The sequence below is a fragment of the Natator depressus genome, chromosome 3 (genome assembly GCF_965152275.1).
Source record: "Natator depressus isolate rNatDep1 chromosome 3, rNatDep2.hap1, whole genome shotgun sequence".
NCBI classification, from domain to species: domain Eukaryota; kingdom Metazoa; phylum Chordata; order Testudines; family Cheloniidae; genus Natator; species Natator depressus.
The window spans coordinates 130,154,637-130,181,700 of NC_134236.1; the positions used below are offsets into that span (position 1 = coordinate 130,154,637).

At 40.3% G+C, this 27,064-nt stretch overlaps 1 protein-coding gene across 3 annotated transcripts in view; it reads right to left on the reverse strand.

Moving 5' to 3' along the window:
- Nucleotides 1-26,810, reverse strand: part of COG2 (component of oligomeric golgi complex 2) — a 45,211-nt gene extending 18,401 nt beyond the window's left edge. Inside the window, exons 1-9 of one of the 3 annotated variants that reach the window (XM_074947028.1) lie at nt 26,701-26,810; nt 20,007-20,168; nt 19,053-19,118; nt 16,729-16,809; nt 14,614-14,717; nt 13,110-13,218; nt 10,588-10,767; nt 5,429-5,553; nt 3,200-3,326 (exon numbers count right to left, since the gene is read on the reverse strand). In XM_074947028.1, the coding sequence (XP_074803129.1) occupies nt 3,200-3,326; nt 5,429-5,553; nt 10,588-10,767; nt 13,110-13,218; nt 14,614-14,717; nt 16,729-16,809; nt 19,053-19,118; nt 20,007-20,168; nt 26,701-26,775 (1,029 nt within the window). In that variant the 5' untranslated portion in view covers nt 26,776-26,810. Of the gene's footprint in view, nt 1-3,199; nt 3,327-5,428; nt 5,554-10,587; nt 10,768-13,109; nt 13,219-14,613; nt 14,720-16,728; nt 16,810-19,052; nt 19,119-20,006; nt 20,169-26,700 lie in introns of those variants that run through there. The other 2 variants (XM_074947029.1, XM_074947030.1) reach the window with 2 other exon arrangements.
- Nucleotides 26,811-27,064: the final 254 nt, after the last annotated feature.

Here is a 27,064-nt window from a genome sequence, read left to right on the forward strand (position 1 = left end):
GGAAAAGAAGTGGGGAAGGGGGGTGGAATCAGGGCATATCCCCTCCAGCCCCCTGCTGTGAGCCGCTCTGGGCAGGGGGCTGGGAGCAACCCCACGACCCCAGCCCTCTGCCCTGACCCCTGCACCCCCCCCACGGCCCCAGCCCCCTCACACCCCATGTCCTGACTCTTGCACCCCCATATTCCCACCCCCACCCTGAGCACCAAACGGGAGCTCCTGCACCCCCCGCACCAAATGGGAGCCGGCCAGGTAAGCACTCCACACTCAAACCCCAACCCTGAGCCCCCTCCCTCATTCTAGCTCCTAGCCAGACCCTCCACCCCAACCCCGAGCTTGCTCCTTCATCCCCAGCCCTGTGCTCAGTGCACTCCCACCCTCAGCTCAGTGCAGAGAGACAGAAAGAGAATGGGCTAGAACCAGGGAGAAGGTAGGTACCCACTCGATATGGGCAGGGCTGGGATCCCAGACCGGCAGCGGGCTGAGCGGGGCCGGCAGCCGGAACTCTGGCTGACAGGAGCCAGCGGACTGAACCCCAGAACTGGCGGACTGAACCCCCAGCTGCTCAGCCCACTGCCAGTCTGGGGTCCTGGCTGCCAGCCCCACTCAGCCCGCTGCCAGTCTGAGGTTCTGGCTGCCAGCCCCTTGCCAGCCAGGGTCCCGGCCGCAGGCCCTGCTCAGCCTGCTGCCGGCCTAGGTGAACGGAACCCCAGGCTGGCAGCGGGCTGAGCTGGCCAGTGGCGTAAGATCAGCATTTTAATTTAATTTTAAATGAAGCTTCTTAAACATTTTGAAAACCTTGTTTACTTTACATACGACAATAGTTTAGTTATATGATATATAGACCTTCTAAAAAACGTGAAAATGTATTACTGACACGTGAAACCTTAAATTAAAGTGAATAAATGAAGACTCGGCTCACCACTTCTGAAAGGTTGCCGACCTCTGCCTTAACCAGTCCCTGGGGCTGGCCATTTATCCAGATCTGTCTAATAAGTAGTCATTGGCTTTCTGGAATAAGCATCAATGAATCACACCACATTTCTGATTTGAACAGAGCATCTCTGCTGCAGTGCGCTTGTAATGGTAGGACCTTTACCATATACTGCAGCATTGCGTGCAGTGGTGTGCAAAAATCTCTTATGAAGCACTAAAACATCTACAAAAAGAAGGCCTAAGGCTGCTGTTAGGTAGCTTGCTTTTTTAAATTCTCATCTGTCTTAGGACCTACAACGGGGATATTAAGCTCCTGGGCAGCCTTGAAACTGAAGAAACTATTAGAACTAGTCTTCAATGGCAACTCATCTGTATCGGGGATACAATTACAGTATGGTTTGCCTCTGAGATGGTTAAAGCACAGTTCCATTTTGGCATGTGGAAAAGATCAGCACAATTCTTAACCCATAAGTCATTTTGACACTTGAAATTTTAATTTCTTATTGATTTTAGGTTAAAATATTTTAATGACTCAGATTCAGAATTGCTAAATTCTCATTTACGTAGTCAGTTGGAGAAATACTCTATTTTGATTGCATGGTGTAACTGAAGGTCAAATTCTTTTAATCTGGATTATGGATAAATATCAGATTAATTTTAAACGGCAAGCTTTTAAAAGTTTTTTTTTTTTACATGGAAATAAGCTTTCAATAAAGATACAAAGATTCCAATTTAACCTGAGCAGCATGAAGAACAAAAGCACTATGCAACTGATACACTGTCATACACAGGGCATTCAATGGAACATTGAAGAGCAGCTGATGCTTTATGGAAAACTGAAAAGCATTCTCTTTAGAAACAAACACACACATACACATTTGTTGTATTTCCTTATCCGAGACAGCTGCATGAAAACAGGATCTCTTTCTTTAACCTCCTTATGATGCTTGTCCCTTATTTAAGCCCCGAACCCATAAGCACATGTGCTTAACTTTAGGCATGTGAGTAATTACACTGTGTGTTTACAGGAGGGAGACCTTAAATTCTAAGAGAAATTGATCTGTTTTTATTTTTACAGATAGTTTTGCATGAAAATAGGGAGAACCATTTGACAGATACACCTACATATGCAAAGAGTTCAACATTTTCTTAAACAGTCCGTTTGCACTGATGTACCTGGTATGCCTCCTCCCTCTCCCACCTTGAGATCGTTTGTTACAAATAAATAGTCACCCCACCATCTTAAAAGGAGTAATGTAAGAATCCTTTTCAATAGAGCTAGTTACAAAGAGGATTCTATCAATTAAGAGAGTACAAGTAAGAAAAAAAAACCCAAAAGAAAGCTATTTTGACATTCTGGTTTAGATAAGGACACAGGCATCTCACCATCTGAACGCATGAGAAAGCGGAAGGCTTACCATTTCCTAGTTTGTCATCTGTTCAGATGGCAAGCTGCAGTCTCTATGCCCTACTCTACATCAGATTGAGCTTCCAGCTGACAAGTATCAGTAAAATGTCATCTCTCACAGATATACAGTAACATTGTTCACAATTATGGAAAACTGTAGTGACAAGTATTTCCATACACTTCATAATCCATTTTTGAACATACATAGTAAATATTTATGACATTATAAAGCAGTTCTTTCAATAGGCCATTTCTCCAAAGTCTTATTTACATCCACATTCCCTCAAAATACTTGAATTATTCAAGCTGCCCTCTGAAACACCTTTAGTCACAGCACTGTTAGTGATGAAAAAGGCTAAAGGTTGAGAGAGAAAGATGGGATGTCAAAGAAGGTGGGTTTTTTTGGGGTTTTTTTTTTTTAAACCTTTCCACAGTAAAGGGCAAGTCACATTCAAATGCCAAGTTGCTTCCCAGATGTTTAACACAACAGCGGTCTTTTTCTGGCAGTTCCAGCCTTAAACATTCAGTTCTCCCTTTCCCTCCTTTATTTACGTTGCGTTTTTCTATAAACTAGAGATATCTGCTGTCTTGCAAAGGTTAAGACCAAATTCACATGACCGTACAAGTCCCACTAACTTCAAATGCATGGGCAGAATGCATGCTGAAGGCAGAATTTGCTCCTAAAAAAGTTAAAATAGAATTTAAACTATCACATGATCTCTACCACACTATCTTATTCGGAGGCATGCAGCAATATGAATTTTCACAATAGAATCCGAAAAAACAAGCTAGAGAACATGACACACAAGTTCTTCCCCACATCAAAGTTATAGCAAATGTAAAAACATGTAAAATTACCTCATGAAATACATCTGGGTTTCCAGGGTTAAAAAGTGATTGTAATTTTTCTTCTAAGCCATGTACTATTTCTGGCCACACTGAATTCACTAAAAAATCATATCCAGGAACAATATTTGCTTTTTCACTGCAAGAGGATAAATATTTCATTTATTGCAAAAAAATATTCATAAAAAGGTAAGTTTAACTCATGAAAGTTCAAGTTTGGCAATAATGTTAACCAAAACTCAGGCACTGCATTACATAGGCATGTTATATAGGCATGTTTACTCAGCTAAACCAGTTCTTTCTTTCTGTGTTCTTCACAATTTTCATATTTATTATGTCTACATTGGAGCACCATATTTGAGACAACCACATTTGTTCCAATTTAATACATTTTCTAGAAAAAAACAATAGTTTTATGTAGAAGCACATTTTTAGTAAATTCTGAAAAAAAACCCAAATATTTATCAGTAAAAAAAATTCCTACTCTAACATGTATGTTTTAAAGTTTCAACAGGTCCCTCATCAATCAGATGCCAAATGGAAATAGGATGTTGGGAAGAAAGGGAATTCCTCTCTTTGCTTCCTCTGAGTCTCATTTCTACATGCAGCAATTGGTGCTATGCTTCCAAGTGGAAGATTAAAAGTTTATCTTGAATTTCCAAATTCAAAAGCTGACAGAGCAGAAAAAGAAAGAAGCATTTATAATTCTAGTAGGGTACAGAGTAAATACTAAAAACATCCTCCTATTAAAAGAAGGATTAAAAATGCTGAGGGATTAACAGAATTGAGATGTTAGTAAAATCTAAAGACATGTAAAAAGCACAACAATAGATGGCTAAATAGAAAAGTAATTCTGCAATCTCTAGAGACTAAATTCTAAGCACTGCTAATTATAGCAGTCTACTACATTAACCAGCCTCTGAATAGATAAATAAATGGATAAAGTTTAGTAGACTTGAATTCTGTAGGCTTCAAAACAGGCAGTTTAATTGCAACAGGAATTAAGCGTTTTTGAGTAGACAGCAAAAAGAGGTATACAGATCAATCAAATCTGTAATTCCAGAACATAGAATGAATTAGTCAAAACTATGGGGGAAAAACTAATAATTTTTTTCTTTTTTGTTATGCAGACAATCTAGTAACTTTGAAAACTGAATTTTCTAATAACTTCCTTGTGCCCCTCTCCTTGGATGGAGGACACAGTCAAGTTCCCTCGCATCAAAGAAAAATCTAACCCAACCATTGGTTTACAGATAATGACTGTGGCAACCACTCCTTCTGGGAGTACTATCAGAGGGGGATGGGGTTACATCCTCAGTAGGCCCAGTCTTCATTTTGGAATGAACCAATGCTCCAAGGGCTGACTGGGCACTAGATCCAGGAGTTCTGGTCATACTTCCACCTGTTTGTAGCTTGATGTGAAAGGCAGCGATTGCCCAGCTACTTGCACCTCTGGACAACCTCCTAGACTTCCAACACAGCAGCATAGGGAAAGGACTCATCATATCAGGCATTCAGCAGATTGTTTCCTTGCCAGAGATATCAGTCACATGGACAAAAGTGTCATTGAATGAAATGAAGATATGACGGACACCTTCAGCAACCTGAGGTTCCAAGCTGATGACCTGCTCTTCCTTCTTCTCCTTAAATGTAAAGGTGCCATTTCCAGGCACCCTACAGACTGGGGAAAGCCACCCTAGGGTCAGGGTGCTTCAGAACCCTGACCCAGACCCATTGCCTGTATAATGGGAGCAAAGAGCAATCAAAACCTCTCACTGGCTTCTCTGAACAATGTCACTTTCCAACACAACTGGGCTTCTTGGCGACTCTAGCCCCTGGCTTCCCGGAGGCCTAGTGCCCTGCTCTGAGGGCTTTCCCTCTACTCTTCGAGGTGGCTGGACCCAATTGATAACAGTAGGGAAGGTCCCAGACAGACTGGCTGCAGAAGGCCAGGGCTGCTGCAGGGTCAGGCCAAGCTGATGGACTATTGTAATGGTACTCAGTTTCATTATTGTAGTATACAGTTTCTCCCCCTTCTCAGGCCCAGTGCTACAGCATCAGGAAAACTTGTTCACATTTTTTTTTTTTTACATGTGCAGATCTAAAAGAGAAACAGTATCGATTTTAATCTTTAGGAAAGGACTGGCAAATCCTTTGTGTATTGTAGTTAAATATCATACAGGTCATTCAGAAGTATTGGATAATCAACAACTGTCACAACTATAGCTGACAACCAGTTACCTTGACATAGCTCCCCCTGTTACTTCACGCAAGAGACGGCAATGGTGAGGAACAAACTCCAGCAGTTTATTGTACATGGCCTGCAGGCCATTGGGATGAGATTGAACGTACTGTTCCACAATCACCTGCCAGGAAGATTTTAATATGAAACATCAGACAGGAGAACATGCAACAAAAAAACAATCAGATGTAAAACATACACACGCTGAATTCAATAAATATTACAACTGCTACAATGTAATGCCCATTTTGAGTTATATATTTTCTTTATCTTATGTAGCACTCTGGTTGGCTTAACCAGCCTCTGGAATCATTCAAATGTGATTAGCATCATGGTATTTAGGTGCTTCAAAAACAAAACTTTAATAAGTGGACTAGAATAGGAATGTAGCAATACACAGAAAGCTCATGTTTCAGGAGTCCTAGTCTATCAACCTACTCTTACTTATTTATTGTAGCAATTTGTCCCCCATAAGATGCATAGGAATGGAGTTATTCTAAGGGACAATGTTAGATTAAAAATGATGTTTAAAGACATTTATGTAAAGCAATTTACCAAAAACATCTGAGATTATTAAAATCTAAGAACTTTAAAACTGAATTTAGTTTTCTACTTTCTATAACTTTTTTGCAGCTCTCAACATTGTTAAACAGTCAGTTTCTAATCAACTGTACTTTCAGGTTTGCATACACTGCCACAATAGCTGGACTGCAAACACCACAGTGGATTATTTCTTATAAACTTTTCCTTGGACTTAAAAAAAAAAAAAAAAAAAATCACAGAAAATTTTCTACTGGTTTTAGTTTTTGTAAGAACAAACTTTCCAAAACCTACAATTTGGACTTTGTTGGGCCTGATCAAAAGCCTACTGAAGTCAACTGGAGTCTTTCCACTGACTTTAATGGACATAGGATTGGGTCCACAGTCCCTTTCAAATAGCTTTTTATTGTTAGTTTTCAAAATCAACCCAAGCAACAGTGAGCTTTTGTTACAGGGTATTTTACCCTTTTAAGTGAATTATTATTAATTACTTGTATTAGCGTAGCACATAGGAGCCCTAATCATGGACCAGAACCCCACTGTACAAACACAGAACTAAAAGATAGATTGTAAGCTCTGTAGGGCAAGGACTAAGTACAAAACAATACAAAACAGATAGATGCAATACTGTCTGTTTTCAATGTTGTCCCACTGATTCCTTGTATTCCCCATCCATTTGTCAGGATATTGTATATTTCCCCTTTTCGTCTTTTAGGATAGTAGGTGAGAGAAAGAAGGGATCTTGGGAACCTAACATAACAACGGACAGAATTTCTTGCCTTTCCTGTGGTTGTTTTGGTTTAACTAAGGATCTGAGAGCAGTACTCCTAATGGACAGGGTGAGGGCTCTATTCTTTTCCTCTTTCAAGACGCAAAGGTTGTTCCTTAATTTTTAGTGGTTCTTCCCTGTGAATTTTTGCATACATGGGTGAGAGATGAATCAGAATGGTTCATAACAGTTTTCTCTCATTTATTCCAAAACTTTGCAGGTTCTGTCCCTCTCTCTGAGCAGAAAAAAAGAACACGTTCACTGTTGTCAGTGGAGCTGTGGCCACATTGCACATCAGAAGAGGAAACTACTCTTCAACAACAAGAGTGAAAGAACCATAGCTTAAAGGGGAAACAAAGCCAGCTATTAGCCTCCAGATGCAAAGGCATCTCTCATTACATAATGAAGACATCTCCCTAATATGATCCATAGAGTCAGCCACCCTGTAAACAACTGCTACACAGATCAGCCCCTGGGACTAACGTAAAGAATCACAGGTGTGGAAATCATCAGCTAAAAGGAACTGAAGCAGAACAACCTGAAGTAGTAGTTTAAGGACACATCTGCCTGGATCTTCAGGGAGACAGGCTAGGCTGAGGAAAGGCTACTGTACAGCCCCAGGAACAAGAGAGCACAATATGGGAATGTGCTCAAGTATCTGAGAAATAAAATCCCTTTGTTACTGATTTTGATAAAGAGATGTTGTTCTGCACCTTAAATATTTGTCATTTTTATCAATAAACCAGTCACAGCAGAGCATAAATACGACTGTTACAAGAACAGCCTGCTCTATCCTAGGAGTAGAGAGAGAAAATGCAGTACCACTCAGCACCTCACACTGCTCAATAGCAGCCCCTTCAACTGAGAAGAGCTTTATTAAGTCTCTCTCAACTGAGAGAATGGTGGCCATAACAGTGTCTTAAGGGTAAAGTAGCGTGAGAATGAACAATTAAATTGACCCACAACCCAAAGCCACCAGATAAGGAGGAAAAATATTATGCAATACAGAGACCAACATGTGAGGGTAGGAGAGATTCCTTACTGTTCACAATAACACACAGGAGGAGCATACATTATGAATATTTTGTTCTTTAATAGAAAAATTTACATGTGTGTCATCAGGTATTATTGAGATGACTCTGGTATTATATAGGCTTTTCCCCCAAGCAGACATTGTATGAATGGGCCAGATCTTTCAGAACCATTAGCAGTGTTGAAAGCTTTAAGATACTAATTTTAGTATAGCAATTTTATAATTCAATCAAAAAACAAGGAAAACACCCAAATCAAGACAGTCAATTAACAGCCTTACTGAATATAATCTAAACTAGGGGTTTACTCAGATCCCAGAGGGAGTGGGTGTCCGCCGAAACAATATGGAGGTGTTACCTGTTCCTGGAAAGAATTCCTAATTGGCTGTGAAGAAAAGTGTATAAAACTTAATATAGGGGGTTTAGCTCTTCAAGTTTCAATAGAAAAAAAAACTATTTTAAATATGAGAACATGTAGAATAGCACTTCCTAACAACTTGGTAAATGATTTATATACACCTCTACCCCGATATAACGCTGTCCTCGGGAGCCAAAAAAATCTTACCGCGTTATAGGTGAAACCACGTTATATCGAGCTTGCTTTGATCTACCGGAGCGCACAGCCCCGCCCCCCCAGAGCGCTGCTTTACTGCGTTATATCCGAATTCGTGTTATATCGGGTTGTGTTATATCGGGGTAGAGGTGTGTGTGTGTAATATATATATGTAGTTATGTACATGATTAACTGGCAGTAACAACTGCTTGAGTGCATATAAATCAGACTAATCTGTGGAAGTGACAGGAAAAACTGACAGACACACACACACATGCTAGAACAATGTGCAGAATCTCAGAATAATAATTAACAGATAATTATACTTATAATATTTTTTAAAAGCCAAGAAGAGAAACATAACTTAAACCTGAGTGATATGCCAATTTCACTTGATATATCCCCAATGCAAACTGAGAGGAAGTTACATCAGTTTGACGATCAGGAACTTTATTAACACTACTGTAAACTTATTTTCTATGTCTATTTGAAAATGAGGAATGACCCAATGCCAGATATGCCAACAATGGGTTTTTATTACCATGACAGATATTGAAACCGCATGCAGTATCTCTGGGGGAAACACACTGGATTAAGTTTATGTATCATTGTGGGCCAGGTATTGGATTCATGACTGTGGTCTACTCCACTTGGGAGGGTTACCACCACAGATCCTTCAGGAACTAGAACAGTGGGGTATGATTAAGATGAATCACTCACACCTCCAGACAAGGAGTACCCCCTGAGAAGGTTCTTGCATTCTGGTTCAAACTGGGTTTCCAGAGACTAGGAAGACAAAAAAAGGTGGGTTTGGTATAGAAAGGCTGCATTTAAACTGATTGCAGGCCTTTTTTCTGTTCCAGCAACAAACAGGACCTTCTGTCAAAGGGGTCCTCAACCCCTGCAGGAGGGTTGGAAAGACTTTGGCCCACCAGGGCCCCTAAGACTGATGGGTGATCTCAGACAAGCTTTTAGCATGTGTCTAGGACCTTTTGTTGTTTTTTATGTTTTCTCTGGAATCCTTTTACTTTAGGAATAACTGGGCTTGCTTATAAAGGGCGGTGTAGTAACTGCTGGCATAACACTGTTCATAGCCCTCAGAGAGAAAGAAAAGCACAAGCACTGGCCATTAGGCAGACTAGCTTGCTGGGAATATCACAGTGCATGGCAGGAAGCTGTGCAGTCTTAGAACTTTCCTGGTCAGAAGAAATTGGGACAAGTGACAGTCAGAGACCTAAGACCTGACTGGGAACTCCTGGAGTAGACTATGAAGGGATGAATACAGGTTCAGTTACCCTGAAACTATTACACATCCCTTAGCATGATGCCCCAGGGAGAGCTTGAGGCCTTGTTTACCATGGCCAACTAAATTTGCCCTTAAATTGAACCAGCCATAGTGATGGTGGGAATGCTAGTGTTGATAAGCTGGTAGAAGTGCCAGTGACCAGCTGATGCCAAGTATACATTAGTATTCTGATCATTGCTATTACTAATACAGATTTTTTTTGTGGGGGGAGGGGAAAGTTTCCAGTGTAGAAAAGGTCTACAAACACATCTGGGCAGCTAACAAAGGCTTTGTCCACACTGGCAATTTTAGGGAAGCCTTCCACCACTACGTAACCAACAGTGCAGCAGCACCAGTGCTAGAGACAGTGGGAACAGCAGTGCAGATTATTCACCAGCACTTTTAACACCCAAATTGAATAATCCAGGCCAGAGCATGTCTCGACACTGTGGAAAAAACCCTGGCACTGCTGGTTTACACTAACACTACTTCCACCATTGCCAGTAGAGCTGCATCAACACTCGTGCAATGGTGGAAGCCTTCCACCAGAACTGACAGTACAGATAAGACCAGAGAGATCAGATACTTCCTGACCCTGGAGAAAGACGGTGAGATTGAAACAGAATGCATTGTCAAGAGCAGAATTTCTGAAATTTGAGATATTCAACTTGTTTAACCAATATTCTGTAATTAAGAGGTCTGGCCTTACTAATTACAGTATTGTAGTCTAACACTAGTGATGATTATATTTTGCTTCGCTTCTGTTTTATTTTGATTTTCTATTGCTCATGCCAAATATATTTAAGACAACTAAAAATTAATACTGATATTAGGGGATACTATCAAGCAACCTGAAGCTGGAAATAGGAGCTTTGAAGGTGCTAACTACACTCAGAGGGAGCATGAGGGAAGCTAGGCATGTTCACAAGTAAACAAATTATTTTCCCAAGCAAGTTACTTTTCTCTGGCTCTTATCTTACCTCATCTACGTATGGTTTTACAAGAACCTGACCAACTAATGCCTCTGCATCTCGTGTTTTGTCTATTGTTGCATAGGTCCGTAAGCAATGACGTACTATGTCAACATTGGATGTTTGAAGGCCTTCCAAGAGCAGCCCTTCCAGAGACTGCTGCAACATAGCTGTTATTCCAGCTATACGCTACAAAAAAGAAGAGAGATGATAAAAACAGAGCACTGCCCTCTTTACAGGACTTATGTGTAAGAAGATTTACCAACTTCAACACACACTTTTAAAATTAAAATGTGTACATTCAGAATTGTAGTAACTGTATCCATTTAACATTCAAATCCAATGATTAAAATAAACCTATGGATTATCACTGTATATTTAACTTCATATCATGAAATTACTCAATTTAACAATGTTAAACTACAGAAAAAGTCAGCTATTTTCTTTCATATATTGAAAAATCAATCTGGTAAACAGTCTAGGATCTGATTGACATGGGAGAAATGATAAGTCAACAATTGTTCCTCCCCAATTAACTAACCTACACCTTGTGTCAACACACAAACCCATTTGAATCATTTGCAACATTTACCCCCTGGATTTTTTGAGAAAAGCAGTGACTGAGTCCCAAACATTTCAGGTCAAAGAACTGAGAGCCAATATGACTGCATCCTATTAGCACAAACGAAGGACTGTCATGGTAGGCAGCTGCCAGGGCTAGCAGCTGCTTCAGCCAGCAAACTTCCTTTAAGTTTGTTGGAGGAGGGTCTCCCTCTGGCAACATCTCCTCCACGTAAGCCCCACTCATTCCCAACACTCTCCCCAGAAATACCCCCTTGGCCATGCCTTTCCAGGAGATTCCCCCAGTAAGCGTCCCACTGTACAGCTAATGTCTCCCAATATGAAGCTGATGATTCAACTGTTGACCCCCAGTCTAGTCCCTTTTATGCCCCCTCTCAAAGTATCCCCCTAAAAAATAATCTCCTTGGAAATGCTCTCAGAATCCATCCTGAACATCCTAAAATGGCAATCAAATGTAGGTCACCAGCTGCAAGTAATCATTTGAAAACACACAACTGGGTCACTGGTTGAGAGTATTTATAGGGAAGGCACCCCACAGTTTTGCTCCTCTTGAAATATTCCACTAATGTTCCCACCTTTCCCTCTGCACTATTCTCAGCTGGTAATTCAACTGCCAGCTGCAAGCAATGTAAGCCCAGAGTTGTTAGAACACGAGTTAGCAGACCCTGGGTTTGTTAACCTAGGGCTTGAGCATCCACGCTCATTTGTAACCCCAGGTTAGGAATTGTTGAACCCTGGGTCCCAACCTGAGCTCTATCATGTACACGGCATTATGAGGACCCAAGTCCAACCACCATAACCCAGACTTCCTAGTGACCTCCCAAAAGGGCTAGAGCAACTACATTTGTTTGTGGTGCAGTATGAGAAAACGTGACTGTCCAATACATCTGGCTGTCCAGAAGGCTAAAAGTCCCCCAGTGATACACTTTCATAGGACTCCCAGAGCATGAGTCCAGGGGGAACTGTGTCTACACTGCAATGAACTGGAGTTTGAACCCTGGGTCCTGGTTTGACTCAAGCTCATGGGGTCCTGGGTCTGAGCTCTGGGTTAGTGCAATTTGTGTGTAGAAGCCAGGGCGTTAAGCTTGAGGCTGAGTTCGAACCCTGGGCTTATACTGCAGTTGTCTACACAGCAATTAAAGACCAGTGGCTGGCCCACATCAGCTGACTCGGGCTCATGGGGCATGGGTCTGTTTAACAGCGTGTACGCATCTGAGCTCGAGCCCAAGCCCGAGATGTGGGACCCTGTGAGGTGGGAGGGTCTCAGAGCTTGAACTGCAGACTGAGCCTGAACATCTACACCTCAATCAAACAGCACCACAGCCCAAGCCAGCTAGCACGGGCCAGCTGTAAGAGTCTAACTCAATGTTGGGCAACCTGAGGCCCATCAGGGTAATCCGCTGGAGGGCTGCGAGACAGTTTGTTTACATTGACCATCTGCAGGAGGCCACAGGTTGCCTAATTGCAATGCAGATATACCCTAAGAGGTGGTTCACTGGCTGAGGAAGCCATCAAAGATAATAGCCACTACACCTCAATTAGTTTAAGGAAGCATTGCTGTGGACACAAAGGCAAACCTTTAATCAATTCAGGGTAGTTACTCTGGACACACTCAATTGTTTATTCTTCAGTCTGTATAAGATAATCAGAGTTATTAAATCCCCTGAGTACCAAGGTCTAGATTTAGACTAAGGATAAGATGTTATGCTGACAAACATTTAATATAATTTCTTATTTTCTATTCCTATTCTCAGCTGTTCATCTAAAAGATGTTGGAAAATAACAGCATGAACACCCACAGAAGATACCATTGGTAAAGGGTGGTTTTAAACTAGGAACCTGTTTTGCTCAGAACAAACTAATTAAAACATTACTGTTGATGTAATGTTCTGTACCTACTGCATATGTTAGATTTCATGGAGGTTAAGCAGGGTAACAGTGGTACTTACTGGTCTGACTTTGTCCAAAAGAGGCATTCCTTTGCTTTGTACTGCATGAAATTGTAATTGGTTAAATTCTGTGGCAATTCTCTCTAAAATCTGTCCAGTCAAAAGTGGGCTGAAAAAGAATGTGTTAGAATGTTAGGTTAGAACTAGCAGTTCAATACACAATAAGGTCTCCACAAACAAAATCATGTCCACCTAATGGTCAGATGCACACTGCTCCCTGCCCAACTCTCAGCTCTAACATGGGGGAGGGAGGGTATGAGGTCAGAGTTACAATGTTTTCCCAGTGAATAATGGTAAGAGGCAGGCATACTGGGCACAAGATCCTGCCTCAGCGACCCAGAACATTGGTCCATGCAATGACGATTCTGCTTGTTGTCACAGGGGAAGCCAGTTTTACAGAACTCAACAGCTCTGGAAAGGAACAAATCTGACTGATGAAGGAAACCCGCTCTTTGCCCATCCCCTGTGGCATGGCAGCACTAATGAAGGCCATCTCTGAGGAAATAGCCATGCCTTCTTGATCCTAGCATGGCTCCACTAAACTTCCCCATTCCCTACAATTGAACTGCTACCCCTGCACCCAGTCTCAGTTTTCACTGTGTCCCCTCTTTAAACAGCAGGAGAGGGTGTATCCAGGGCTCCTACATCCATTCTCCCTCCTAACCCTCCCATACTGACCGTGTCCCCCAGACATGCCCTCCTGTACCACAACTGAAGAGCAGCGGAGCTGATCTCATGCACCAAGAGGCGCACAAGACTAGCATTTCCCCTGCCTATGAACTACAGCTAGTTTGCAGGCAAGATGAGGTATGTGAGGATCACATCTGGTACTTCAGCTTCAAGGCAGCTGGAGAGAGAAGTCCCCCCGCATCTTTCCTTAGAGGAAGAGAGAAGGGAACTTGTCCCTGAAGTTATCTGAGAAGTCCAAGTACCCGTCTGGCTCTTCATGAAGCTCCCTCCACCACAGATACGACATCATCACATACACATCATCTTGCTGTTGGCAATTTTCTTTTCAATTATATGAAAAGGTTGAGGAAACAGGAGAAGCTACTTTTTGTTTTACTCCCAACAGTACTGGAGTTAATGGTATATTTGCAGAAACATAGGAGGGATTTCAGAGCCAAAGGTGTTACAGATTATTGGCAAATGGATTCTGAAAAAAACAACGCTACAAAATTTTTGAAATGTACTTTTTTAAAAATTGATTAATGAGCATGCAACAATCTACTTTTACTCCAAAAAACACTTTCAAAAATTCAGCATTTATGAAAATGTTAAGTTCTATATTTAATTTACTGCCACTTTGCAGAACAATAACTGAGATTTTAAGAATCCTGTAAAATTTAGAACTATGGCACTACTTAACTGTGGCCTTGCTGTCATTCCACTGTATTTAAAATTCTAAACATGTATAAGGGTATTTGTAAATTCTGGTACAGTACAACAATGAAACCGCACTTGTTGGTTAGGACTATATCTTGAATGTTTGCACATTCCTTACCTGTTTGCTTCTAATAAGGACAATTCTTTAGAGCTTTGGGAGTGTAGAATTTTCTCAATTTTTTCAACTGATTGAATAACCTGAATAAGTCTCAAGACACACATCTGTAAATAAAGCATTATTTATCATCATCTTCATCTCCTGTTTCAATCTCCATTTTCTAATTAACAACTCTGAGAATGGTATTGGGGCCACTCTTCACATTTTTGTTTGAAAGTTTCTTAAGAATCTGAATTGGTTTAGAAGAAAAAAAAGACGACCCAGGAAATTATACACCAGTTCAGCCTAACTTCAATACTTTGAAAGATACTGGATCAAATTATTAAATAATCAATTTGTAAGCACCCAGAGGATACTAAGGTGACAAGGAATAGCCACCATGGATTTGTCAAGAACAAATCATACCAAACCAACCAAATTTCCTTCTCTGATTGTCCTAGTGGATAGAGGGGAAGCAACAGACTGGATATATCTTGATTTTAGTAAGCTTTTCATGCAGTCCCACACAACAGTCTCATAAGCAAACTAGGGAAATGTGATAAAAATGAAATTACTATAAAGTGGATCAAAACTGGTTGAAAGACCATACTCAAAGCGTACCTATTAATGGTTCGCTGACAACTAGGAGGGCGTATCTAATTTGGTCCTGCCAGGGTCAATCCTACTTCTGGTAGTTCTTTATATTTATATTAATTACTTGGATAATGGAGTGGACAGCATGCTCATAAAAATCTGCAGATGACACCAAGCTGGGAAGGGATGCAAGCACTTTGGAGGACAGGATTAAAATTCAAAAGAACCTTGACATACTCAAGTATTGGTCTGAAATCAACAAGATGCTATTCAATAAAGACAGCAAAGTACTATACTTAAGAAGGAAAAATCAAATGCACAACTACAAAATGGGGAATAACTGGCTAGGTAGTAGTACTACTGCAAAAGATTGGGGCAGACAGTGGATCACAAACTGAATACAAGTTAACAATGTGATGCAGTGGCAAAAAAGGCTAATATCATTCTGGGGTGTATTAACAGGTGTGTTGTACGTAAGACACAGAAGGTAATTTTCCCGCTCTGCTTGGCACTGGTGAGGCCTCAGCTGGAGTACTTTGTCCAGTTCTGAGTGCCACACTTTAAGACAGACTTGGACAAATTGGAAAGAGTCCACAGGAAAGCAACAAAAATTATAAATGGTTTAGAAAACCCGATCTATGAGCAAGGTTAAAAAAATGGGCATGTTTAGTCTTGAGAAAAGACGACTGAAGGGGGACATGAGAACAGACCTGAGATATGTTAAAAGCTGTCATAAAGAGGACCATGATCAACTGTTTTCCACGTCCACTGAAGGTAGGACAAGAAGTTATGGGATTACTCTGCAGCAAGGGAGATTTAGTTTAGATATCAGGAAAAACTTTAACTCAAAGGGTAGAAAAGATCTGGAATAGGATTCCAAGGGAGATTGTGGAATACCCATCACTGGAGGTTTTAAGAACAAGTTAGAAAAACATCCTGTCAGGGATGGTCTAGGACTCTAGGCTTATTAGTCCTGCCTCAGTTGAGGGGCTGGACTTGATCATTTTGAGGTCCCTTCCAGCCTTTCATTTCTATGATTCTAATTAGATATAATGGTGTTAAGCACAATAGGAACTACATTACATTTTAGTACATGTCCAAATAATTCTTGTTCTTCCACGTCAAAATAAATTAGATGTTTTTTGTGTAAGTCAAAAATTAAACATTTTTCTCTCCACGTTTATTATACTACATTTAAATTATGTGGAACTTTACACACCAGTATGAAATGGAAATAGTAGTGCAGTCTTTTTTATAGAGTGAAAAGTAAAGTAAGTGTTAATAGTAAAAATGGCTTGACCTAACGATAAAAGGAAATTTGGGATTATGATTGATTGACCATCACTCACCTTGTACTACCAGTAGTCTCCAAACAATGGATGTCTAACTTTTACATGTATAAAAGCAGTGCACAGTATGATATGGACAGACACAGCCATCTCTCTAAATTTCTTGTTTTAACACAGTTATTTGAGGGGGGTGGGGGGAGATACATAACTCTAATTAGTGTATTTTCTTCCCCCAGCTATTTGTCTGTTGTACCTTTTTTCTTCTGATATCCTCTTGTTTAGACATACGTTCATCTACTGCCTGAATTCCTTCACTCACGCACGACTTAAGGCTCTGAAAGAGACATGAATTAATTTGGAAAATTTGGCTTAGTGATATGGAAAAATTTAAGCCTAAGAACACACCAACTTGTGTCAATTAAAAAAAAGAAGGGTTTGGCTGTCCTTAAGAACTGTTAATTTTTATGGGATTGCAATCATTTTCGTATTTAAAAAAAAAAAAACACTTCTCTCTCCTGTTATGATGTAAGAGACAAACAAACAATAGGGAAAACTGATTAACTGATATACAGAGGAAACAAGTTGAAATAGACAGTACATGAACTGCTGTCAAATGCACAAAGTAAATAAAACTGAAAATAGAGGAATAATATTTTCAATTATATTTAAGAATTTAAGAACTGCCATACTGGGTCAGGCCAATTGTCCATTTAGCCCAGTATTTGTAGCCAGTACCAGAGCTTCACGAGGAGTGTACAGAACAGGGCAGCTGGAGTGACAAACCCTGTCTTTCCTACCCAACATATGGCAATCAGAGGTTTAGGGTCATCCTGAGCATAGGGGTGCATCCTTGACCATCTTGGCTCATAGCCATTGATGGGCCTATTCTCCATGAACTTATCTAGTTCTTTTTTTTAACCCAGTTATAGTTTTGGCCCTCACAACATCCCATGGCAAAAGGTTCCACAGGCTAATTGTGCGACGTGTGAAAATATACTTCCTCTTGTTTGTATTTAATCTGCTGCCTGTTAATTTCACTAGGTGACCTCTGCAGGAAAGGGTAAATAACACTTCTCTAGTCACTTTTTCCACACCAGTCACGATTTTACAGACCTATTAGATCTCCCCCCCCGCCCTTAGCAGTCTCTTCCCTAAGCTGAACAACCCTACCCTTTTTAGTCTCTCTTCACATGGAAGCTGTCCCATACCCTTGATCATCTCTGTTGCCCTTCTCTGAACCTTTTCCAGTTCTATTATATCTTTTTGAGATGGGGCAACCAGAACTGAATACAGTATTCAAGATGTGGGTGCACCATGGATTTAATATAGTGATAGGATATTTTCTGTCTTATTTTCTATCCGTTTCCTAATAGTTCCTAACATTCTGTTTGCCTTTTTGACTGCTACTCTGCACTGAGTGGAAGTTTTCAGAGAACTATCCAGGGTGACTCCAAGATCTTTCTTGAGTGGTAACAGCTAATTTAGACCCCATCATTATACATGTGTAGTTGTGATTATTTTTCCCAAAGTGCATTATTTTACACTTAACACTGAATTTCATCTGCTATTTTGTTGCCCAGTTTTGAGAGATTCCTTTGTACCTCATGAAGTCAGCTTTGGACTTAACTATCTTGAATAATTTTTTATCATCTGCAAACTTTGCCACTTCAACGTATTCATTAATGGTCTGGAAAAGGGAGCAAACAGTGAACAGCACAGGTCCCAGTACAGATCTTTGCTTACCTCGCTTAAATTTACCTAAGTGTTACCTGAAACAAACAGTAAGTTTTCAGACAGGAGTGTGATTTTTTTAAGTTGACTGTGTCCCTTTAACTTATGCTTTATTTAAAAAAGAAAATGAGTTAAATGTACTAACTTGCAAGCAGTACACAGGTACCCTAATGTGATTTTGTTTTTTGGAACTGAAGGCAATATGTGGATTTAAACATTTTTCCACCACGGAGGAAAGATAAGGTACTAGCACATGGGCATTTTCCACCTCAAAGAGATGAGGTTTAAGTCAAGGTTTCAACAAAAATCCTCTAGGAACATCTGTGAAGAAGATTTTTACCAACGTATTTCAGCTGCTAAATGCAATTCATGCTAGGCGAACTACCGTAACAAAGGTCTCAAAGGAGAAGGGGAGGAAAGATGTCTTTGTGAATAATGAATACAACGGGGAGGGAGGAGATGCATCCTCTATTTCTGGTTCTGCTGTAGACATCCTTAAGGGCTCTGCGCCTCAATTTCGGGTGTAAAATAGTGCTAATTCTTCACTACACTGTGGTTTCATGAGGCTTATTCATTTATGTCCTTAGATCACTTGAGGTCCTTGGATGGAAGGCATTACAGAAAATGCAAACTAAGGAGTTATGTAGTAGCAGAAGTAATATCACACTGTCCTCTGAAACAATGAACAGGAAATGATGTCTTACATTTCTCATTTTCAAAGAGAAGACTCTGATAAACCATTATCAATTCGAGAAATTTAAAAGGCAATTAATTTTCATAAGATATAGTAGGAGATGTAAGTTTGCCGAGCAATTTTGAGGTATATATGGTTTATTTCAAACATACCATGACTTCTTCTCGTAGCTGTCCCAAAGGCACTGAAAGCTGATTGAGGGCCTTATCCATGCCAACCTACAGAAATGATCAAAACATACAGTTGGGAAGCTATTTGATTATAATAATGTTTGTTTCACTTAACATGTGAATTCATTATTGACTGTATCCATTAGATACAGCACTGTTTTATAGACCTATACAATCCTCACAAAAAAGTCATCTCATCTTGATTCATACTTATTAGTGATGTGCCAGTATGGTCATTTAATACTACAAGGAAGGCACAAAAAAATCAGCACTACTATTTGTCTTAGTCGTGCAGAACAGGAAGAAAAATAAAAAACTATGTAAGATAGATATTTGTACTATGCATTCCAATGCACACCATACAGAAATGCAATGACCAAAAATGTGCATAATTACACATAAATATAATTTATTTTTCAATCAGCAAAATCATGTAAATTGGTGTAGAAGGGTAGCATTAGAGACATTTCCATTTGAAAAATGAAATGTGGTGCTTGGTCAACTGGATTGAACAGTACCGACTTGTTACATAGTCTGCATGCTTATAAGCATGGCCATTTCTGAAGGATTCTTACGGGAATCTCAGATCTGTGTCGCTCAGTTTTAATAATTCAGATATCTGGAGCTTTACATGTATTAGGGGCTTTTCACATTTTAAGGGGGTTGGGGAATTCTCAACATTTATTTACTACCTTCATACTAAATCCATTATCTATAAGAAATCGCAATTATTGCTTTTCATCTTACTGCAGACAAACAGCAGTTATATAGAAAGTACAGGTACAGTACGTGTTTTCCAGTATCTCTCAATTTGAAGGGCAACAATTCAAGGCTTCTTTACCTAACATGCCAGGAAAGAAAGACATTCACTATTTTGTGGTGTAACTAAATATCACACTAAAACACACACACATATAATTAAACCTGAAGACTTACCAGATTTGTTGAAAGATTAACAAAATCTGCATAGTCCTTGTTTATGAGTTCTACCATAGAAGTTTTAAGGAGTTTGTAATAGAGCTCCAGATCATCTCTGAGCTCTTCTAACTGGACACGCTTTCTGCAGTCAGACACAAAGTGATCGACATCAAAGTCTGGCTGAAAATGAAACGAGCAAAAAGATACAGGGATGTAAATAAAAAACATACAAAAGAAGTGGATCTTTTCTGCAATAAAGCATTCTACATGAAACTAAACTGTTGAGCCTACCTGAAGGGGAAAAAAAAAAATGGTTTGCAGATAATTGACAAACCATACTCTAGAGACAGATTTTAGCTTTCCAGGATCCTAGACTCATTGGGACAGACGATACTGTCTTCTAATGTGTATTGCAGTACTGTATTATCCAAACCCCTTTACTGCTGCTTTAAACTGCCTATGGATTTATCTGAAAATATGTTACAAGTATGAGCTCAACCCTGAAGCTTTTTTTATAAAGCCACATTGCACTTTGTAGCTAAGCATTCAGCAGGCATTGTTAAATGTTTGATTTTAGTCATGCTGCAGTGGAGAAGTTCAAAGCTTCTGTTAAGATTGCAGGAGGTGGAAAGGAAAAACGAAGCTATGTAGATCAACCAACAGATGACAATTTTCAAGAACACTCAAGACTACTAGACAACACTGAGAAATCAGATTGATGACCAGGAAAAAAAAAATCAATATCAAATTAAGATGTTTCAGTGGAAGGTGAGAGAGAACAATGGAAAAGAAGCTGAAGCTGCTTTTTCACAGTAAATTATGAAATCTCTAGGGAAATGTCATGGAAATAGGAGTCTGCCTTTCAGGTTCATTCCATCCAGAGTCAAATGTATTCTCACTCACAGTCTAGAAAAAACAAATGATTAAAATGGACACACAAACCTATGCACACAAACAGACAAAAGAGGACACAAATAAACATTCTACAAAATGTTAATTACTGATGTTGATTGTGTTCTCTTCAGACTTCTTGATTCTGTATAGAATCAACAAGAATGTAGTGAAAAGAAAAGGAGTACTTGTGGCACCTTAGAAACTAACCAATTTATTTGAGCATAAGCTTTCATGAGCTACAGCTCACTCACAAAAGCTTATGCTCAAATAAATTGGTTAGTCTCTAAGGTGCCACAAGTACTCCTTTTCCTTTTGCGAATACAGACTAACACGGCTGCTACTCTGAAGAATGTAGTGATTCAACATATAGGCCTAATCTAAGCCTAAAAATTAGACTGACCTAACTGCATCACTTAAGGCTGTGAAAAATTTTGTATCCTGAGCAACATAGTTAGGTCAACCTAATACTGCAAACATATTCTATTGAAATTGGATTTTTAAAATTTAAATTACACTTTAATTTAAATTAAATGCAGGTTTATTTACTGTAAACAAACCTATTTAAAATTAAATTTGAAACTGAGACTCTGTGTTAATGCCTAAACTTATTTAAATTAAAAGACAAAACATAATATTAAGCAGTCCATATGTTTGCTGCCAAGTTTTAAAGGAAGTCAGACCACTGAACTGGTGGAAATTATTGGCTAAGCACCTGGAACCAGAGTTTGTGGAAGTGCTCAACCAGCTTTTGAAAGCAGTAGCCTCTTCTGTAGCTGAAGAGAGAATATTTTCTTCATTTCAATTTATTTAACTACTGTAGTTCAATTGAATGACTATCTCAAAGTTCAGAAACCAACTGGGAGTTGCAAGAACAGGAGAACTTGTTTTCTTCTTCCAATCTATGAATAAAAACTGCACGCAAGAGACTGACATCTTTTAGTTCTAAAATCCTGAAATAATGGTGACCAGAAATCATCAAGTCAGTTCATTAGTACCGATATTATTTCCTTGGTTTAATAAAGCAATCAGTTCTAAATACAAAAGATGTTTTGATAAACTCCTTTTGATTATATATTGAGCACATTTAAGGTAGTCTTATTTAATAAAAAATAAAATGCTATTTTTGTGCATTAATTGAATTTGGATTTCCATTCAAATAAAGCTTGGCCCAAGGCACAAATAAAAAATTAATCATCTAGTAAAAAGTTAAACTATATAATTGCTTAAATAAATGCGTACAGAGATAGCGTATTCTCCTGGTTAGCAAAAAGAAGCACCAAATGTAGTGTAAAAACTATATTTAACTGCGAATCAACATGTTTTAATGTTTATCAACCAATGAGAATCAATCTTTCTTTGGGAAAATCACTAAAAAGTAAAAATGCAAAACATGACTAAAATCAATTATTTAGTCAATCCACCCTGAAAGAAAGAGAGGTACTGAAGTTGATAAGAATAATGTATGAGGAAATTGAGAAGCAGCACTGCAGGAATGTCATTTGGAAGCAGTTACAAGCACAAACATCAAAAACAGACAACAATCAGATGGACAAGAAAAGGAAAATCATTAAAACAGATTTATGTTTCAAGTTTCCCCTATTACAGATGAAAAGTTAAAGCTTTTTCTTAAAACCTAGTTTATATTTCTTATGCTACACTATTTATTTACAGTTACACCCCCAAATCTAACATCTACCTGAAAATCTGTGATTTCTTCTCATCTTCCCGTGTATTTCTCCTAGAAGTATATTCCTAAGTGTCATTTTGCAGTCATCCTAAGAAGGATTTTAATACCTTACATATTTTTATACAAAGAATAACCAAATGCAAGTAGTCCGGAGTAGTGCACATATTCCAAACCATCACAGTAAAAGGATTTTCTGACATTCAGTTGCACAGCCGCAAATACTCTGGCTGATATACCCATCTGAGGTGGATATAAGGAACTGTAAAGAGCCACGACTCTAATACACAGGCCTACCTCAGTCACAGAAACTGAAAAATCTGCTCAGAGACTAGCCCTATTAAATTTTTGCGTACTTTCCAACAATCATATACTGCACAATCCTCCCTCCCTTCCACCCTAAGCAATTAAGTGCTGTCCCTGTGTTTTTACTGCAAAGTCTTTCAGCCACTCCTAGACAACTGATAGGCACAATTGGAAACAGAAAACAATACATAAATAGAAATCAAAGGAAAAAAAATTGCATCTAATCTAGAGATTTCAGATCTGAACAGAGCTATGCTAGAAGCGTCTTTCAGGACAAAAGTCAATATACACTAAGCAGACTGGTGCTTTACTCTCTCCTAATTATTACAATAAAATAATTAATCAATCACCTGAGAGAGTGGGCTGTTAAACCCATGTTTTGCTTCTTTTGACAAGACTAAGCCATCCATTGTAACAATCACAATCACTTTCATTTAACGCCTAGAAACTCAATTTCCTCTCTTTTCATTAATTTTTCAATAGCAGTAAAGTTCCATCACCAAATCTGATAGAAAAGCCAACCAAAACTCCCTCTTCCCTGTTACTGTCACTCTAAAACGAACAGAGCTGAAATGGTGGTAGAAGTTTTGTTGTAAAAGTCCCTAATATAGTCAAAGCTTACCAAACAAAGTAGTAGATTCAGCTTAGTCTTTCCTTGACACACTCATTTTAAAACAGGTTAGACAAAAATTGTCAATAATTTATATATTTCAAATCTACCTGTTCTAGTGGTTTACCAGCTTTTTCATTCTGCACACCACTTCATAGAAGAGCCCTACACACACCGATCTCATTGACCATTCATTTCTTGGGTTCTCAACGTACTAATATTTTTGGACTACCCCAGGCCTTTAGTCTACACAGAAGCAGAGAATCACCAGTGATCTATACTGTAATTAATAAAGATAGCTTTTTTTTAAGCTTAACAGTATTGCCAACCTCAAGGATTCAAAAATCATTTGATTGGCTTAAAAATATAAGATGTGAAAATAAATTATACATTTTGGGTTCTTTTAATTTGTCTTCTGTGTCATTAAGGTACACCCAAGTTCACATTTTCAAGTTTGTCGCTGCAAAAATTAGGGCTAGAAACTTCCTTTCATTTTTTTAAATGGAAGCTGAGATTCTCACATAATCATGTACCCCCAGAGCTGGAGTTTTATAAAAACCATCAAATACTGCAAGACTGGAAATACAATTGCAAACATTGGCAACACAGCAAACAAGCCCCCACAACAAAAAGTGCTTCAGCTATCCTCATGGGTGATTCCAGGGGCCTGTATTCAGAGAGCAAAGCCCAGAGAGGGCATCTCAGTTATCCAAGTTATCCTGAAAACAAATTTCAAGATTTTCAAAAGTTCTGCTGCCTATCACCTCTCAACACTCCCCCCCCCCATCGCCACAGAAAAGGTGAAGAATAAGTTGTCCCAAAGAAAAACAAGCAGCAACTATTGAGAAAAACAATAGTTTCTAACCTCCCAAATAATACAAAATCAAGGGTTCAATCTTTATCTTCAAAACACTCAATGGGCTTTGTCCACTATCAACAAGATCGTGGTCAACAACTTCGCCCCTCTGCACAGTGGAAACTTCTACGATAAAGGGGAAGTTTGTGTCCGGGAGAAAAAGCTTTCCCGGGGCCAGCCCAAGACTGTGGCATGAACTCCCACAGGAACTAAGGATCACCATAAACCTCACCACCTTAACATAACATAAAAATGTCCGTACTGAGTCATACCAATGGTCTCTCTAGCCCAGTATCCTGTCTTCCAACAGTGGCCAATGCCAGGTACCCCAGAGGGAATGAAAAGAACAAAAAGGAGTACTTGTGGCACCTTAGAGACTAACCAATTTTTTTGAGCATAAGCTTTCATGAGCTACAGCTCACTTCATCGGATGCATAAAGTGGAAAATGCAGTGAGGATTTTTTATACACACAGACCATGAAAAAATGGGTGTTTATCACTTCAAAAGGTTCTCTCCCCCCACCACACTCTCCTGCTGGTAATAGCTTATCTAAATGTACATGTACATTGGTCAAACTGGACATCTCTACGTAAAAAAATAAATGGACACAAATCAGATGTCAAGAATTATAACATTCATAAACCAGTCAGAGAACGCTTCAATCTCTCTGGTCACGCGATTACAGACATGAAAGTTGCGATATTACAACTTCAAAACCAGACTCCAGCCAGAGACTGCTGAATTGGAATTCATTTGCAAATTGGATACAATTAACTTAGGCTTGAATAGAGCCTGGGAGTGGCTAAGTCATTATGCAAGGTAACCTATTTCCCCTTGTTTTTTCCTACTCCCACCCCACTGTTCCTCAGACATTCTTATTAAACCCTGGATTTGTGCTGGAAATGGCCCACCTTGATTATCATACACATTGTAAGGAGAGTGATCACTTTAGATAAGCTATTACCAGCAGGAGAGCGGGGTGGGGGAAGAGAAAACCTTTTGAAGTGATAAACACCCATTTTTTCATGGTCTGTGTGTCTAAAAAATCCTCACTGCATTTTTCACTTTATGCATCTGAGGAAGTGAGCTGTAGCTCACGAAAGCTTATGCTCAAATAAATTGGTTAGTCTCTAAGGTGCCACAAGTACTCCTTTTCTTTTTAGAAAAAAGAAAAGGAGTACTTGTGGCACCTTAGAGACTAACCAGTTTATTTGAGCATGAGCTTTCGTGAGCTACAGCTCACTTCACGGATGCATAGCATATTGTGGAACATTGTTTATTGTGGAATATTGTTTCCACAATATGCTATGCATCCGATGAAGTGAGCTGTAGCTCACGAAAGCTCATGCTCAAATAAACTGGTTAGTCTCTAAGGTGCCACAAGTACTCCTTTTCTTTTTTCTTTTTACGAATACAGACTAACACGGCTGTTACTCTGAAACCTTTTCTTTTTGCGAATACAGACTAACACGGCTGCTACTCTGAAACCTGAACAGAACAAGTAATCATCAAAAGATCCCTCCCCTGTCACCCATGTCCAGCTTCTGCTTCATGTGCAAAGTGTACTTATTTAATCGTGCCTTCTCTGATATAAACATATAGCAACATGGGTGTTGTCGGTGTGTGTATATATATGTAAACATGAATTTCAGCACACACATTTCCTCCCCAGGGAAGAGGATGAGAGAACAAACATGTGACAAACATTAGTCATGCTGCTCAAGGCACTAATGAAAAGCACTCAGGTGATGGTACAAAAACCTAATCAGAATAGAAAGAGGACACCTGACGCCTATCTCAGTACTCAGACTTCAGCTTTTGAGGTTAGTGCTCCAGGCTTCCACTGTCTACCTAACTGAGCCATCGCCATACACCCAGCTTATCGCTCAGTTGTGGGTGCTCAAAGCCACCACGGAGCTTGGGCTGCTATGCTGATTAGGGTTTGCAGCAGGCCTTGCCCCATGGCGGGTTACAGAAGGGCACCCAAGGCAATGACACCGAAGCCAGGCTACAGTTCGAGCCTGGCGAACTAGTGCATAGCCCAAAGGGACGGAAATCCGCTCATTAATAACAAGCGTCCCCCGCTCAGCCCTAGGAAAGGAGTGTGGACCTGCCCCCTCTGCCAACCGCCCCAAGGGCCCCAGCCGAGATGAGCCCGCCCCACACACCGCCCCGCGCAGCCCGGCCAGCCGCAGGGGACCCGTCACTGCTCCGCTGGGGAGTCGGGCAGCCCCCGCTCAAGCCCGGAACACGCTCCCCCCCCGCAGCCAGCGCAGGGACAGACACCCCCGCGCCGCCCCACGGGCACCGCCTCGTCCACTGGCCCCACGGTGACCCCTCCCCCCGACCAGCTCCCCCCACCTTCATGAACTCGTCCTTGTCGAAGCAGAGGTTTCCGGGCCCGCGGGGCAGGCACATGCCCCCCCTCGCCTCCATCCCCGCGCGCGGGCCGGCCCCGGGCCCCTCCTCTCCGCCCCGGCTCCCAGCTCCCCGAGCTGCAGGCGGCCGCGGCGGCTCTTCCGCCAACATGGCAACGCGGCGGGCGCGACACCGACGAGTCGCCGCCTCCGAGCTGGGAGAAGCCGCCACCGGCGAACGCGGCCCCTAGCGGCGCCAGGCGTCACTGCACCACCCCCCACCGCCCCGTCTACACGTTCGTAATCCGAATTCGGCGAAACTTGAGGAAACCGAGGAGGACTCTGCACCGTTCCCTGAAGGTCTAGAT